General features: G+C 35.1%; 1 protein-coding gene across 1 annotated transcript in view; it reads left to right on the plus strand.

The window, feature by feature from the left end:
* Positions 1-16461, plus strand: part of CFAP47 (cilia and flagella associated protein 47) — a 307856-nt gene that overhangs the window by 58254 nt on the left and 233141 nt on the right. The window contains exon 23 of the mRNA XM_053578992.1: positions 8056-8188. Coding sequence (XP_053434967.1) covers positions 8056-8188 — 133 coding nt within the window. The remainder of the gene's footprint in view (positions 1-8055; positions 8189-16461) is intronic.

Raw genomic sequence — 16461 nt, forward strand, 5'->3', positions numbered from 1 at the left:
GAGAACTTAAGATCATTGAAATTCTGTTAGGGAATCACTTTCTAACCTGTGAGCATGACTGTATATAACCTTTATATTCAGTGAAATGACTGCTAGAAGTATCTGGCTTGTGCTTGCACAGTGCCTCAGGAGGAACAGAGGGCACACACAGGGGACCTATAATTGTGTGGTCATTGTCATGCAGTCTGGAAAATTCAAGATTTAACATATTGTAAAAGAAATTTTAGACTTGCCAGATAATCACTTATATTCCAGCAAGCTTGTGCTTTATATTTATATTTGAGTGGTATGTGCTTACATGCTTTTGGAATCGCTACCTAAAGTTATCAAAGACATGCTCTAATGATTTAAGAGGACTTTCTATGATACCAATTCCTGTTCATAATATTCTCTTGATGTATAAGGAGTAAACAACACGACCACCACACAAACAATTAAAAAAAAACAAAAAAACTTTCCACCTTTCCTTTTCTGGAATATGCCCAGAAGAAACGGGTATCATTATTCAAGTTTTGGGAGTCAGCTCTGGTGTGCTTTTGTGTCATAGATCCTATAACGAAAGTGCCAAGGACCCATCTTCTTTTTACCCATGATATGGAGGGGCAGGTTGCTGTGTCTTTCCTAACCAGAATCAAACTTATATATGTTAATCAGAGTATAATACTCTTATGTCAAAACTTTTTTTTTATTTGCTCTGTTGAATGTTTCCTTAGCTGTTTAGAAGCTTTTTAGTTTAATCAAATCCTGATTATTAGGGTATTTTTTTGAGATATTTTTTATTTTTTATATCAGCTGTACAGACAAACGTTTCCCTCTAAGCACTACTTTTCCTTTACCTCAAAAGGCTTGATGTGTTGCATTTTCATTTTTACACATCAGAATGTTTTGAAATTTCTTATATAGTTTATTCTTGAGTCATTGATTAATGAGGGTATGCTGTTCAATTTCCACATATTTGTGAATTTACCAAATTTCTTTCTATTACTGATTTCTAGTATAATTCCTTCATAGTTAGAAAACATGCTTTGTGTCATTTAAATCAATTAAAATTTATTGTGTCTTGTTTTATGACACTGTTCAAGTTATTTAACTGTATTGAGGTAAATCTTAAACAATTAAGAACTGAAAATGATTACATTTGGATTTGTGTGTGTAGATTTGTGTAGGTGAAAGAAAGGGAATGCTGATTATTTAAAAAATAAGCTCTGTAGGATTTTTTGAAGCATACATTCTTATGATTTTGGTTTTGGATTTTTTGAAACATACATTCTTATGATTTTGGTTTCTAAAAACTTGTAAGTAAAAAATCAAAGTAATCTTTTCACAAGTTAATATTTAGAAGCATTAAGGTGGGTCATTATCTTACACAAAACAAAACTCACATCTTGCAAGTGCATGTAAGTATGTACACACACACACACACACACACATATCCTTTCTTCAAGGAGGAGAAACCCTAAATATGTGCAATAATTTAACCTATACATTTGTAAGTATGTTAAGACCAAGACTATATCTTTTCTTAGTAAGTGTATATTGTTATTTTATATTTGCATACAATTGAAATGTATACATTCACATTTTACTTATGAGTCACTGAAAATCAGAAGAATCAGGGTGGCACCTATGGCTCAAAGGAGTAGGGCGCTGGCCCCATATGCTGGAGGTGGTGGGTTCAAACCCAGCCCTGGCCAAAAAAAAAAAAAAAAAAAACTGCAAAAAAAAAAAAGAAAGAAAAAGAAAATTAGAAGAATCTATAATCTAATTTAAACTTTTTATGTGATTTTTCTGGAGACTGTATCTGTAGTATGTTTTGATTCCAAGTTACTGTTTAATGCTGTCAACAATTTGTACTTCTAAATCTTTTACTTAATGTTTAAATTTTGACTCTTTTAGAATTCTAGAAATTGATTATAAAATTAAATTATATATGTTTACTGTTCTATGTACTGCCATACTTTGCCTAAAATTCTGAATCATTCTACATTGACTGGGTATTTTAAAGGGAGATTTACTCAGTGTATTGGATTGTAATTCAATTCACCAGTGAGAAGAACACATAAAATCCTTCCCAGTAGCACACCCTGTCAGAATTTGTTCCTTAAATTTATAACAGCAAGGAAGACTGATTGTATGGTTTCCAGTAATTTCAAATGCCCTTTGCTATATTTATACCCAAGTGTAAGTTATCTCTGTGTGTGTGCCTGTGTTTGTAAATGTAAATAGCCAATGAGTGCTAACTTAGTTGACCTATGTAGCAAGAAAATGTGAAATCAGCAAGAATCTTTACTATACTGGACCAAGTTTAAACAGAAGCGAAAATGCTGGTAGACAACTGCAGATGTATTTGGCATCCTCAGTTGGATTGCTTGTGTACTCAAAGTCACTCAAGTTTTTCCTTTCCTTGTGGGCTAGTCATAAGTCTTCTTGGCTGCCAGTGCACAAAGTCGTACTTGCCTGTACTGTAGTCACTAGCTATGCACAGCTATTTAAATTGAAACTTAAATTCATAAAAATTAAGTCAAATAAAAAATGTGTTTTCCATCACAATACCCACTTTCAAGGTATCAATATTCACATGTGACTATTGTGTAATACAGGACATTTCCATCATGGCAGAAAGTGGTATAGATCTTTCCCTATTATTACTCTTACTTTTCCTGATGCTATAGCCCAGGTTCTGTCCTGTGGCACAGGTTGACTCATCTTCAGTGGCTCAGTTGTTCGGCAGCTGTCTATAGCTGTCATCTCTGCTGCTCTATGATGTCCTGTAGATTTTGAATATGAAGAATTGTTCACTTTTTTCTCTCCCACCAAACTTTGCCTCCTAAAGATATGCAATCCTTTTGGTAAACTTTTCACAATGGTTATTCTGTATTGATAATCATTCTTACAGTGAAGAATAAGCCCTCAAGTATTAAAAGAAAAGAAGCTTGAATGATACCTACTTTTTTTTTTTATTCAAAAGCATTTTTGTCTACCAATACTGGCCTATGTACTGAAATCTTTTTTTTCCATTAGAAACATTCTTTTAAATTTGAAGTATTTCTCTCTTTAAATGACAAAATCTGAGAAACACTTAGAATTTTGTACATCATAAAACTTTCAAAGTTTTCCTTCTTTATTGACTAGGACAATGATAGGACTGATCTTCTTTTCTACGTATTACTTAGTTTAAGTAAGATTAAGTCTAATATTATCATAGCTTGTTGAAGGGATAAGAATTCTTTGGGTGAAAAATCACAGAACCTTCTAAGTTTGCCTTCTGTGTAATTGTTGACAGGATTTCTTTCTGCAGTAGGTCCTTGATCTCTTTCAAGAATGAATTCATGGACTGCAGAGATCAGTGATAAGATAGGATTTATTAGATAGAAAGGAATACAGAAGGAATGAAAGGCACCAGAGCCTCTACCGAGGGGAGAGACCCAAGTGGGAAGTCCCTTGGGGGTCTTGTCTTTGGTGGTTATATACTGTTTGTAAACTGGAAGGTCTTGAGAATTACCCTTGGCCAGGACTTGGAAGACTGAAAACACCGTTTCAATGTTGATCAACGAATGAGTGTATTAAGAAGTGAATGCAAAGAGGGAGAGTTTGACCTCCTCTGCTGCCATTTGGATTCCCTTTATTTCCTTGTCTTGCCTAATTGTATTGGCTAGAACTTCCAGCACTATGTTGAATAGTAAAGGTGACAGAGGACAACCTTGTCTGGTTCCAGTTCTAAGAGGAAAAGCTTTCAGTTTTACTCCATTCAGTAAAATATTGGCTGTGGGTTTGTCATAGATAGCTTCAATCAGTTTTAGAAATGTGCCACCTATGCCTATACTCTTCAGTGTTCTAATTAGAAAAGGATGCTGGATTTTATCAAATGCTTTTTCTGCATCTATTGAGAGGATCATGTGATCTTTATTTTTGCCTCTGTTAATATGGTGGATAACGTTTATGGACTTGCGTATGTTAAACCAGCCTAGCATCCCTGGGATGAAGCCTACTTGATCATGATGAATGACTTTTTTGATGATAAGCTGTAATCTATTGGCTAGGATTTTGTTGAGAATTTTTCCATCTATATTCATGAGTGAGATTGGTCTGAAATTCTCCTTTTTGTTTGGGTCTTTTCCTGGTTTTGGTATCAGGGTGATGTTTGCTTCATAGAATGTGTTGGGGAAGATTCCTTCTTCCTCAGTTTTTGGAATAATTTCTGCAGTACAGGAATAAGCTCTTCCTTGAAGGTCTGATGGAATTCTGGAGTGAAGCCATCTGGACCAGGGCATTTTTTAGTTGGAAGCTTTTTTATTGTTTCTTTGATCTCAGTGCTTGAAATTGGTCTGTTCAGGAGGTCTATTTCTTCCTGGCTAAGTCTAGGGAGAGGGTGTGATCTTACAACTACCTAATCTTGGATAAACCAAACAAGAACTTACCTTGGGGGAAAGACTCCCTATTCAATAAATGGTGTTGGGAGAACTGGATGTCTACATGTAAAAGACTGAAACTGGACCCACACCTTTCCCCACTCACAAAAATTGATTCAAGATGGATAAAGGACTTAAATTTAAGGCATGAAACAATAAAAATCCTCAAAAAAGCATAGGAAAAACACTGGAAGATATTGGCCTGGGGGAAGACTTCATGAAGAAGACTGCCATGGCAATTGCAACAACAACAAAAATAAACAAATGGGACTTCATTAAACTGAAAAGCTTCTGTACAGCTAAGGACACAATAACCAAAGCAAAGAGACAACCTACACAATGGGAAAGGATATTTGCATATTTTCAATCAGACAAAAGTTTGATAACCAGGATCTATAGAGAACTCAAATTAATCCACATGAAAAAGCCAACAATCCCATATATCAATGGGCAAGAGACATGAATAGAACTTTCTCTAAAGATGACAGACGAATGGCTAACAAACACATGAAAAAATGTTCATCATCTCTATATATTAGAGAAATGCAAATCAAAACAACCCTGAGATATCATCTAACCCCAGTGAGAATGGCCCACATCACAAAATCTCAAAACTGCAGATGCTGGCGTGGATGTGGAGAGAAGGGAATACTTTTACACTGCTGGTGGGACTGCAAACTAGTACAACCTTTCTGGAAGGAAGTATGGAGAAACCTCAAAGCACTCAACCTAGACCTCCCATTCGATCCTGCAATCCCATTACTGGGCATCTACCCAGAAGGAAAAAAATCCTTTTATCATAAGGACACTTGTACTAGACTGTTTATTGCAGCTCAATTTACAATCGCCAAAATGTGGAAACAGCCTAAATGCCCACCAACCCAGGAATGGATTAACAAGCTGTGGTATATGTATACCATGGAATACTATTCAGCCATTAAAAAAATGGAGACTTTACATCCTTCGTATTAACCTGGATGGAAGTGGAAGACATTATTCTTAGTAAAGCATCACAAGAATGGAGAAGCATGAATCCTATGTACTCAATCTTGATATGAGGACAATTAATGACAATTAAGGTTATGGGGGGGGGAGCAGAAAGAGGGATGGAGGGAGGAGGGTGGGGCCTTAGTGTGTGTCACACTTTATGGGGGCAAGACATGATTGCAAGAGGGACTTTACCTAACAATTGCAATCAGTGTAACTGGCTTATTGTATAAAAAAAAAAAACAAAGAAGTGAATGCAGTCTTTCTAAATTCCTCAGTACATAGGTGCTTCTGAATGCCTTAATTCCCTGAAGAAATTCTTTCTCCCACTTTGCTTTCCAAGCTTTGGGTCGTGCTTGTATGTCTCAATCATAATATGTAGTCATAATATTTTTATTTGGGTATTTTTTATCTCAAGATAGTTTTGAGCAATTCCTACTGCTTTTCTGCCTTGAGAGAGTTCAAAGTTATGTAAAATAAAGGCAAGTTCCTAGCATCAATCCTTAAGTAGCCCTAGGTAGGTTAGAACAGACAAGAAAAATAGTTTGTGAATAAAGTCTGCTCTGCTTCATCCAAAACCAGGTTCCAAGCTTTCCCACTGTGAATACAGGCTGCGATCTTCCAAGACCACTGCTGAGTCAGGGAGAGGGTGGAGCAAGGGCAAATATAATACCACAAAGATTTTCTACTGTTGTTAAGATGCTTTATTTTCTTGATTCAGTGTTCACTTGACTGCTATGAATCCTTGACTGTTTTCCAGAGTTCTGACCATGTTGTTCCTCACAGCTTTTGCTTGTTTTCTGATGTTTCAGTGAAGAAATGGACATTCCTATCTATCATTTGGCTGATTTGACCCTTTTTTTGTTTTGATTTGGGCCCCAAGCATCAAGACTAAACCTTTTTCTTCTCCTTCATACAAACTTTGCTTTTCGTGAAAGGCTATACCATGGATTCTTTAAAAACAAGAAGGTAGCACTATGTAATTACCAGGATTTTGTATAGCTTGGAGCGTTTATTACTTTATAGTTCATTTGACTAAGTGGCTATACTGTCATCCCATTTTGGATTTTGAAGACTGATATTTAAAAATTAGAGCTATGAAATTAGCTTTAATTTTTTTCATTTCATAGTTTTAAAATTTATGTAAGTAACATCCTTTTTCTGCTTTATGAATATTAACAAATGCATACAGTTGTGCAATAAATACCAAAATCAATATAGACAACAGTTTCATCACCTTCTTTAAATTTTTCTTGCTCATTTTTATAGCCAATCCACCCTCCAATTCTAGTCATTGGTAAACACTAACCTGATTTTCATCCCATAATTTTTCCTTTTCCAGAATGCCATATAAATGAAATTATACTGTATGTTCTTTTCAGTCTGACTTCTGTCACTTGGCAGAAAGCATTTAAGATTCTACTTTATTGTGTGCAACAGTAGTTCATTCTTTTTTATTGTTGACAAGTATTCTGTTGTATGGATTTACCAAATTTTGTTATGCATTCATTATATAGAGGGCATTTGTATTGTTTTAAGTTTTTAGCAATTAAGAATAAGACCCCTGGGTGGCACCGGCTACATACACAGAGGTTGGCAGGTTTGAGCCCAGCCCAGGCCAGCTAAAACAACAATGACAACAGCCACAAAAAAATAGCTGGGTAGTGTGGTGAGTGCCTGTAGTCCCAGCTACTTGGGAGGCTGAGGCAAGAGAATCGCTTACTCCCAAGAGTTTGAGGTTGCTGTGAGCTATGACACCATAGCACTCAACCCAGGGCGACAGCTTGAGACGCTGCCTCAAAAAATAAAAATAATAGGGCCCTTATAAACATATTTTATGAATAAATTTTCAGTTCTCTTTGGTAAACATCTAGGTTTGGGAATCCTAGGCCTTAGTTTAAAATATATACCTGATTTTCTAATAAACTCGAAAAATGTCTTCCAAAATAACTATAAACTTTGCATTTCTACAGCAGTGTATAAATGTATTAGGTGCTCATAAGTTATTTTTGTTTAAGCAGTTGTGATAGGTATGAAGTGACATCTCATGTGGTTTCCATGTGTATTTCCATAATGTTTAGTGATAATGAAACATGTTTTCATATGCTAATGTGTCATTTGTTTATCTTCTTTTACCATTTTTTTCTTTAGTTAGTTCATTTTTAAATTGATCTTTCAGTGTTGTTTATGTATTTTGTAAACATGTTAGTTTTTTGTAAGAAATGTGCTTTTGGCTTATAATTTTATTTTCTTTACAATGTCTTTAACATAACATTTTTTAAAAATTATGATACAAGAGACTTTAAGAATTTTTTCTTTTGTAATTGTTCTTTAGTTATCTCATTTAAGAAACCTTTGCCTAGCCCAAGTTTATAAAGATTTTTCTTCTACATTTTCTTGCCAAAGATATATAGCTTTCGGTTTTAGATTTTTGGTTCATTGTAAATAAATAGGAATTACTTATAATTTTTATATTTTTATTCTTTGGAATCAATTTTGTACTCATTAAAAGTAATCTTGTCTTTAGAAAAAAGTAGTTTCAATGTTATATTTTTATTTTTGAAAACTGTTTTTGTAAGCTGTTATTTTGCTAAATCAATAGTATCACATATTTCTCAAAGCAAAAAATTACAGGTCTAATGTATCTTTTATCTATTAGGTGGCAACATTCGATTTTACTATTCAAGTTCAAATTAATTTATTTGATGCGTCCCAACTCTATACTGAATATTTGTCTTCTTTGACTCCAAGAACAACACCACTTATTCGACCATGTTGTGTTCAAGCTATAGGTATGTACTATGAAACAGTTGTAGGTAGGCCTAAGATTTATACCTAAGCATCTAAATATTCCAAAAAAAAAAAAAAAAACAGAAGATGATACTTATTTTACAAAATAGAAATATTAAAAAGTTAAATTATTATATGATTCTTCTGTGTCACTTAAATTATGCCTATGAATTTGAATTTTGGTAAACACATAAAACACAGATTCTCAGGTAAGTAACTTCCTATAAATATAAGATATAATTAAAGACAGGTCAATTTAGTAGTTTATTGTGTGATCAATTTTCAAATAATTAAGTTAAAATGTACATTAACAAAATTAAATGCATTGAATATAAAATGAAGCAATGACAATTCTATTTCGGATAATATTATTATTCCAAAGGAACAAGTTACTAAAATTCTGTATACATGGAAAAGTGAATAAGTATATTGAAATTTTGAATTATTTGGTGAATATTTAGTCACTTTCTCCACATATTGAAGGATAGCTATGCATACTATAGTTTTGACAAGCTTTGGCTTTATTTTCAATAAAGCTTAATATTTATTTTCAATAAAGCTTAAATATTTTCATGAAAAATCACATTTATATGTTTTATAGTTCTGATATTAAGCTAAATTGTCATTAATCATAAAATAATAAGTTTTGTATCAGTTAATAATTTCATTTGGCAGTTAGTAAGAGAAGGCTCACAAAATTAACATGTATGTGATAGAAATTACTTCACTCTCATTTATAATACAGAAGTAGGAATTTCTTAGTTGAGATAGAGGCTCCATGAAGTTAGTTTTTTCCTCAGTTTTAAGAAATTATAGGGTGTCTGAAATGTTGCCCTTAAAATCACCAAACATAGGGACATGGAAAATGTTGCAAAGAAGTGGCAAACATGTAGAGAAAATTTTGTAAATGTTTTGTAAAATTTTGTAAGGCATATTTAATAGATAAAGGGACATTTAGCTACAATTTCCCATTTTCTCTGTGTATGGTGAGTTTAGAGAAGAACTTGGGACAACCTGCATTTTGGAAAAGAAAATAATCATTTTTTAATTTTGTTATCTGAATTAAGTAGAAAACATTTCATAAAAATAAAATAAAATTTACTTATTTGACAATTAAAAATTAATATGGTATCATTAATGAAGATTGGAAATAGAAAAATATCATCTGGAATGCCAATATTTAGAGTAAACTATTCTTAATATTTTAAAATCTTTTCCCTTTTTTTACTCTATACATTTCTATACATTAGTTTTCTTTTCCTTTTTTCCTTACATTGCTTTTCTTAATTATTTTTAATATGTTTGGAATCTTACTGCTTATGCTAAATTGAAACAGGATCCATTAAATCTTTTTTGAAGTTGTATTTTTTTACTTTATTAAAATAATATTACTTTTAATTATTGTGGGCACATAAAAATTATTCATCTTCACAGGGTACACGTGATGTTTTGATGCAGGCATACAATGTGAATTAATCAAATCAGGGTACTTGGGGTATATATAACCTCAGGCATTTATAATTCTTTTAGTTATTTTAAGCTATACTCTTATTATTGATTATAGTCACTTTGTTGTGCTATTAAATAGAAAATTTTCCATTCTATCTAACTATATTTCTGCACCTATTAACCATCCCCACTTTATCTCACCCCCCTTCCACCTTCCCACAACAATTCCCAGACTCTGGCAACCGTCATTCCATTGTTTGTCTCCATAAAATCATTTTTTAAAAATATTTAGCTCCCACATGTGAGAACAGAAGAGGTTTCTCTTTGTGTGCTTGGCTCATATCACTTAACATAATGTTCTTCAATTTCATTCATATTTCAAATGACAGGATTTTGTTTGTTTTTGTGGCTATGTTATGTTCCACTGTATTTATGTACCACAATTTCTTTTTTTATTCATCCATCGATGAACATTTAGGTATATTCCAAATCTTTGCTGTCGTGGATAGTGCTGTGATAAACATGGGCATGCAGATACCTTTTCTATATACTGCATTCCCCTCCTTTGGATATACATCATCAGTAGGATTGCTGGGTCATATGGTAGTTCTATTTTTAATATTAATAGAAATTTTTACTCAGTTGAAATAGCCCCTTATTATGTAAAATAGCATTAGTAGTAATTGCAGAATATTTAATCTACTAGGTGTTTTCTTCTAAGTTACATAAACATCATCATAAGATTTCAGGTATAACTTTATTTTTTTATTATTATTAAATCATTCGACACCATACACTGGTTTTATACACTGTTTGACACATTTTCATCACTCTGGTTAGCATAGCCTTCCTGGCATTTTCTTAGTTATTGTGTTAAGACATTTACATTCTACATTTACTAAGTTTCACATATAACCTTGTAAGATGCACCGCAGTTGAAATCCCAACAATCACCCTCTCTCTGCCCCCCTCCCCCTCCTTCCCGTCCCATTCCCCCTTCCCCCTATTCTTAGGTTATAACTGGGTTATAGCTTTTATGTGAAAGCCATAAATTAGTTTCATAGTAGGGCTGAGTACATTGGATACTTTTTCTTCCATTCTTGAGATACTTTACTAAGAAGAATATGTTCCAGCTCCATCCATGTAAACATGAAAGAGGTAAAGTCTCCATCTTTCTTTAAGGCTGCATAATATTCCATGGTGTACATATACCACTATTTATTAATCCATTCATGGATCAATGGGCACTTGGGCTTTTTCCATGACTTAGCAATTATGAATTGGGTTGCAATAAACATTCTGGAACAAATATCTTTGTTATGATGTGATTTTTGGTCTTCTGGGTATATGCAGTAGAGGAATTATAGGACTGAATGGCAGATCTACTTTTACATCTCTAAGTGTTCTCCAAACATCTTTCCAAAAGGGATGTATTAATTTGCATTCCCACCAGCAGTGCAGAAGTGTTCCCTTTTCTCCACATCCACGCCAACATCTCTGGTCTTGGGATTTTGTGATATGGGCTAATCTTACTGGAGTTAGATGGTATCTCAAAGTAGTTTTGATTTGCATTTCTCTGATGATTAAAGATGATGAGCATTTTTTCATATGTCTGTAGGCTGTGCGCCTGTCTTCTTCAGAGAAGTTTCTCTTCAAGTCCCTTGCCTAGCCTGCGATGGGATCACTTGTTTTTTTCGTGCTTATACGTTTGAGTTTTCTGTGGATTCTGGTCATTAAACCTTTGTCAGAGTCATGAACTGCAAATATCTTCTCCCATGCTGAGGGCTGTTTGCTTGTTTTACTTACTGTGTTCTTGTCTGTGCAGAAGCTTTTTAGTTTGATCAGATCCCAGTAGTGTATTTTTGAAGCTGCTTCAATTGCTGGGGGAGGTCTTCCTCATAAAATACTCGCCCAGACCAATTTCTTCAAGGGTTTTCCCTGCCCCCTCTTCTAGTACTTTTATAGTTTCATGTCTTAAATTTAAATCTTTAATCCAGTGAGAGTCTATCTTAGTTAATGGGGAAAGGTGTGGGTCCAGTTTCAGTCTTCTACAGGTTGCCAGCCAGTTCACCCAGCACCATTTGTTAAATAGGGAATCTTTTCCCCACTGAATGTTTTTAATTGGCTTGTCAAAGATCAAATAACGGTAAGTAGCTGGATTCATCTCTTGGTTCTCTATTCTGCCCAGACATCTACTTCTCTGTTTTTGTGCCAGTACCATGCTGTTTTGATCACTATCGATTTGTAGTATAGTCTGAGGTCTAGTAGTGTGATTCCTCCAGCTTTGTTTTTATTTCTGAGTAATGTCTTAGCTATTAGAGGTTTTTTCTGATTCTATATAAAATGAAGTATTATTTTTTCAAGATCTTTAAAGTATGACAGTGGAGCTTTAACAGGGATTTCATTAAAATTGTAAATTGCTTTGGGTAGTATGGACATTTTAACAATGTTGATTCTTCCCAGCCATGAGCATGGTATGTTTTTCCATTTGTTAATGTTTTCAGCTATTTCTTTTCTTAGAGTTTCATACTTCTCTTTATAGAGATCTTTCACATCCTTTGTTAGATAAACTCCCAAATATTTCATCTTCTTTGGCACTACTGTGAATGGAATAGAGTCCTTAAATGTTTTTTCAGCTTGACTATTTTTGGTATATATAAAGGCTACGATTTATGAATGTTGATTTTGTAACCTGAGACGCTGCTGTATTCCTTGATCACTTCTAAGAGTTTTGTAGTAGAATTCCTGCTGTTTTTCAGATATACAATCATATCATCTGTGAAGAGCAAAAGTTTGATCTCTTCTGACCCTATATGGATACCCTTGATCGCCTTTCTTCCCTAATTGTGATGGCTCAAACTTCCATTACAATGTTAAAGAGCAGTGGAGACAATTCTGGTTCCTGATCTGAGTGGAAATGATTTCAGTTTAACTCCATTCAATATGATGTTGGCTGTGGGTTTGCTATAAATGGCATCTATCAGTTTAAGAAATGTCTCTACCAATTTTCTTAAGTGTTCTGATCGTGAAGAGATGCTGGATATTATCAAAAGCTTTTTCTGCATCGATTGAGAGAATCATATGGTCTTTGTTTTTTTAATTTGTTTATTTGCTGAATTATAGATTTACGTATATTGAACCAGCCTTGAGACCCTGGGATAAAACCGACTTGGTCATGATGTATAATTTGTTTTAGAATCCACTGTTTGTTAGGATCTTGTTGAATATTTCTGCATCTATGTTCATTAGTGATATGGGTCTATAATTTTCTTTTCTTGTTGGATCTTTTCCTGGTTTGGGGATCAGGGTGATGTTTGCATCATAGAACGTGTTGGGTAGTCTTCTTTCTTTTTCTACATTTTGGAACAGGTTGAGTAATATAGGTACTAATTCCTCTTTAAAGTTTTGGTAGAATTCTGATGTGAAGCCATCTGGTACCGGGCTTTTCATTTTAGGGGGGGTTTGTATGGTTGATGCTATTTTAAAATTGATATTGGCCTGTTCAACATTTTCACTTGATTCTGGCTAGGTCTTGGAAGGTGATGTGCTTCCAAGTATTGGTCAGTTTCCTTCAGATTTTCATATTTCTGAGTAAAGTCTCTTATAATATTAAGGATTTTTTTAATTTCTGAGAAGTCTGTTGTTATTTTGTCTTTGTCGTTTCTGTTTGATGAGATTAGAGATTTTACTCTTTTCTTCCTGGTTAAGTTAGCCAAAGGTTTATCTATTTTATTGACCTTTTCAAAAAACCAACTTTTTAATTTATTGATCTGTTGTATAATTCTTTTGTTTTCAATTTCATTTAATTCTACTCTAATTTTGGTTATTTCTTTTCTTCTACTGGGTTTAGGGTTGGAATGTTCTTCCTTTTCCAGTTGCTTGAGATGTCCCATTAAGTTGTTGACTTCCTCTCTTTCCGTTCTCTTGAGGAAGGCTTGCAGTGCTATAAATTTCCCTCTTAGGATTGCCTTTGCGTTATCCCAGAGGTTCTGATAATGCATGTCTTCATTGTCATTATGTTCCAAGAATTTGGCAATTTCCTTCTTAATCTCATCTCTGACCAAGCTATCATTCAGCATAAGGTTATTTAACTTCCATGTTTTTGTATGAGTATGCAGATTCCTTTTGTTACTGAGTTCAACTTTTATTTCATGGTGGTCCGAGAAGATGCAAGGAATAATTTCTATTCCTTTAAATTTACTGAGGTTAGACTTCTGACCTAAGATGTGATCGATATTTTAGTATGTTCCGTGGGCTGGTGAGAAGTATATGTATTCAGTTTTGTTGGGATGAAATGTTCTGTAGATGTCTGCTAAATCCAAATGTTGGATGGTTAGGTTTAAATCTAAAATGTCTTTGCTCAGCTTCTTATTGGAGGATCTATCCAACACTGCCAAAGGAGTGTTGAAATCTCCAAATGTTATAGAGCTGGAGGAAATCAAGTTGCTCATGTCTGTTAGAGTTTTTCTTATAAATTGAGGTGCATTCTGGTTGGGTGCATAGATATTAATACTTGAAATCTCATATTGAGTATTACCCTTAACAAATATGAAGTGACCATTCTTATCCTTCCTTACTTTTGTTGGTTTAAAGCGTATTGTATCTGCAAATAGAATTGCAACACCTGCTTTTTTCTGATTACCATTTGCCTGAAATATGGATGACCATCCTTTCACCCTGAGTCTATATTTATCATTTAAGGTAAGATGTGACTCTTGTATGCAGCAAATATCTGGCCTGTTTGTATCCAGGCAGCTAACCTGTGCCTCTTTAGAGGACAGTTTAAGCCATTCACATTAATGGAGAATATTGATGAGTCTGGTAAAATTTTGGGTATCGAATTTTTCAAAAGTCCAGTGGATATTTTTAGTCCTTTTGCCACTGTGGAAGTTGGAGTTTGATCAAAAGAATCTGAGTGAATTTACTTTTGTGGTAGGTGATTGGGCTGGTCATTATGGAGGATAGGTCTGAGAATATTCTGGAGAACTGGTTTGGTTATGGCAAATTTTTCAACATATGAATGTCATAAAATTATTTAATTTATTCATCATAAATGAAACTCAGTTTAGCTGGATACAGGATCCAGGGTTGAAAGTTGTTTTGTTTTAAGAGGTTAAAAGTCAATGACTACCCTCTTCTGGCTTGAAAAGATACAGCAAAGAGATCTGCAGTCATTCTAATATTCTTCCCGTTGTAGGTAATGGATTTCTTATGTCTGGCTGCTTTGAGAATTTTCTCCTTCATATTAACTTTAGTGAAGTTAATTATGATATGCCTGGGGGATGTCTTATTCAGATTGAGTCATGCTGGGGTTCTGAAACTGTCTGCTATCTGGATTTCAGAATCTCTTGTCATGTCTCGAAAATTCTCTTTCATAATTTCATGGAGGAGGGCCTCCGTGCCTTGTGAGGCCACTTCATCACTTTCAGGGATTCCAATGAAGTGGATATTAGACTTCTTCAAATTATGCCAGAGCTCTCTGAGAGAATGATTCATTTTTGATCTTCATTTCTCTTCCTCTTTGACAGTTTGGGAGTGTTCAAAGGCTTTGTCTTCAATGTCAGAAATCCTTTCTTCTGCTTGCTTCACTCTGTTACTAAGGGATTCTACTGTATTTTTCAGATCTTTGACAGCTGCAAATTCTTGCTTCAGTGTGTCAAAATCTTTGGTGGTTTTGTCTTTAAATTCGTTAAATTCTTGAGACAACTTTTAAATTTGTCCTCCAATTTCTAATTCTGACTTTTGAATTGCTCCTCGAATTTCTAATCCCAAATTTTCCTTCATTCTATTAATCTTGTTTGCAATCCAAATTCTGAATTTGATTTCTGACATCTCGGCCAGCTGTTTATGAATGGGATCTTCAGTTACATCTGCCATATCTTTCCTTGTGGGGGTTGATCTATTCTGGTTATTCATGTTACCAGAGTTTTTCCACTGATTCTGCCCCATGATTGTTTTAAACCATTTGATTTTTCCCCTGGAGCTTTGTCGTGGACCCGTACAGTGCTACGGCCTGAGAAACCGGGGACCTGTTTGGTGTGGTGGGGCTAAGTGGTTCTGTCTTGTTTTCAGCTGGTCTCTGTTCAACCCTAGTGAAACAGTTACTCTGGGTTGAAGTCTCAGGTATGGAGAAATACCAGCAATTAAGTCACCCTGCCCCCCACAGGTAACAATTGGAAAAGGAAAATCAAACCTTCCTACAACCACACACCCAGGGCACCACCTGAATAGTCCTCAGGTGATTGGCTCAGTTCAAAAAGTCCAAATCAATTGTCTCAGTCAGCACCTGTCTCAGGTGGGAGAGTTTAAAAGGTCTCTGGCAACTGGATCGCAGGGGTCTGGTGACTACTCAGATATGGCTCCGGTGCTCCGTGGGGTCAGGAAGACCCACCCAGAAAATAGATCAGTCTGCGAAGGTTGATGCCTCCTTCCCCACCTTGCATCTCTGTCACACCCAGTCACTGATAGCCCCGCTGGGCTGTGACACAGTTGCCTGTAGTGAATAGATACTCCAGGGGTTTGCACCTGCCTGAATCACAAGGAAATCTATTTCTGTTCAGCCAGGCCGCTGCACTCTGCCTCTATCTAGCAGGGGGAGGTGAGGCCTGACAACCTTGGGTGCTTGGTGGAGGCTGGGGGGTGTTCACTCAGTTCCAGCCCCGCCCTGATTGATGTTACTGACAGAACAGAACAGAACAACTTTGCGGGAATTTGTTTCTGTCCCTGCTAAATTCCACTGCAGAAGAGAAGCTGTTTTGAGTTCCCAGAGCCTGCACCTCAGGCGCTGTCTTTGCTCCTGCAGGTTTGTATTCGGTTACCTGTCAGT

This window comes from Nycticebus coucang, chromosome X, assembly GCF_027406575.1.
Source record: "Nycticebus coucang isolate mNycCou1 chromosome X, mNycCou1.pri, whole genome shotgun sequence".
NCBI lineage: Eukaryota > Metazoa > Chordata > Mammalia > Primates > Lorisidae > Nycticebus > Nycticebus coucang.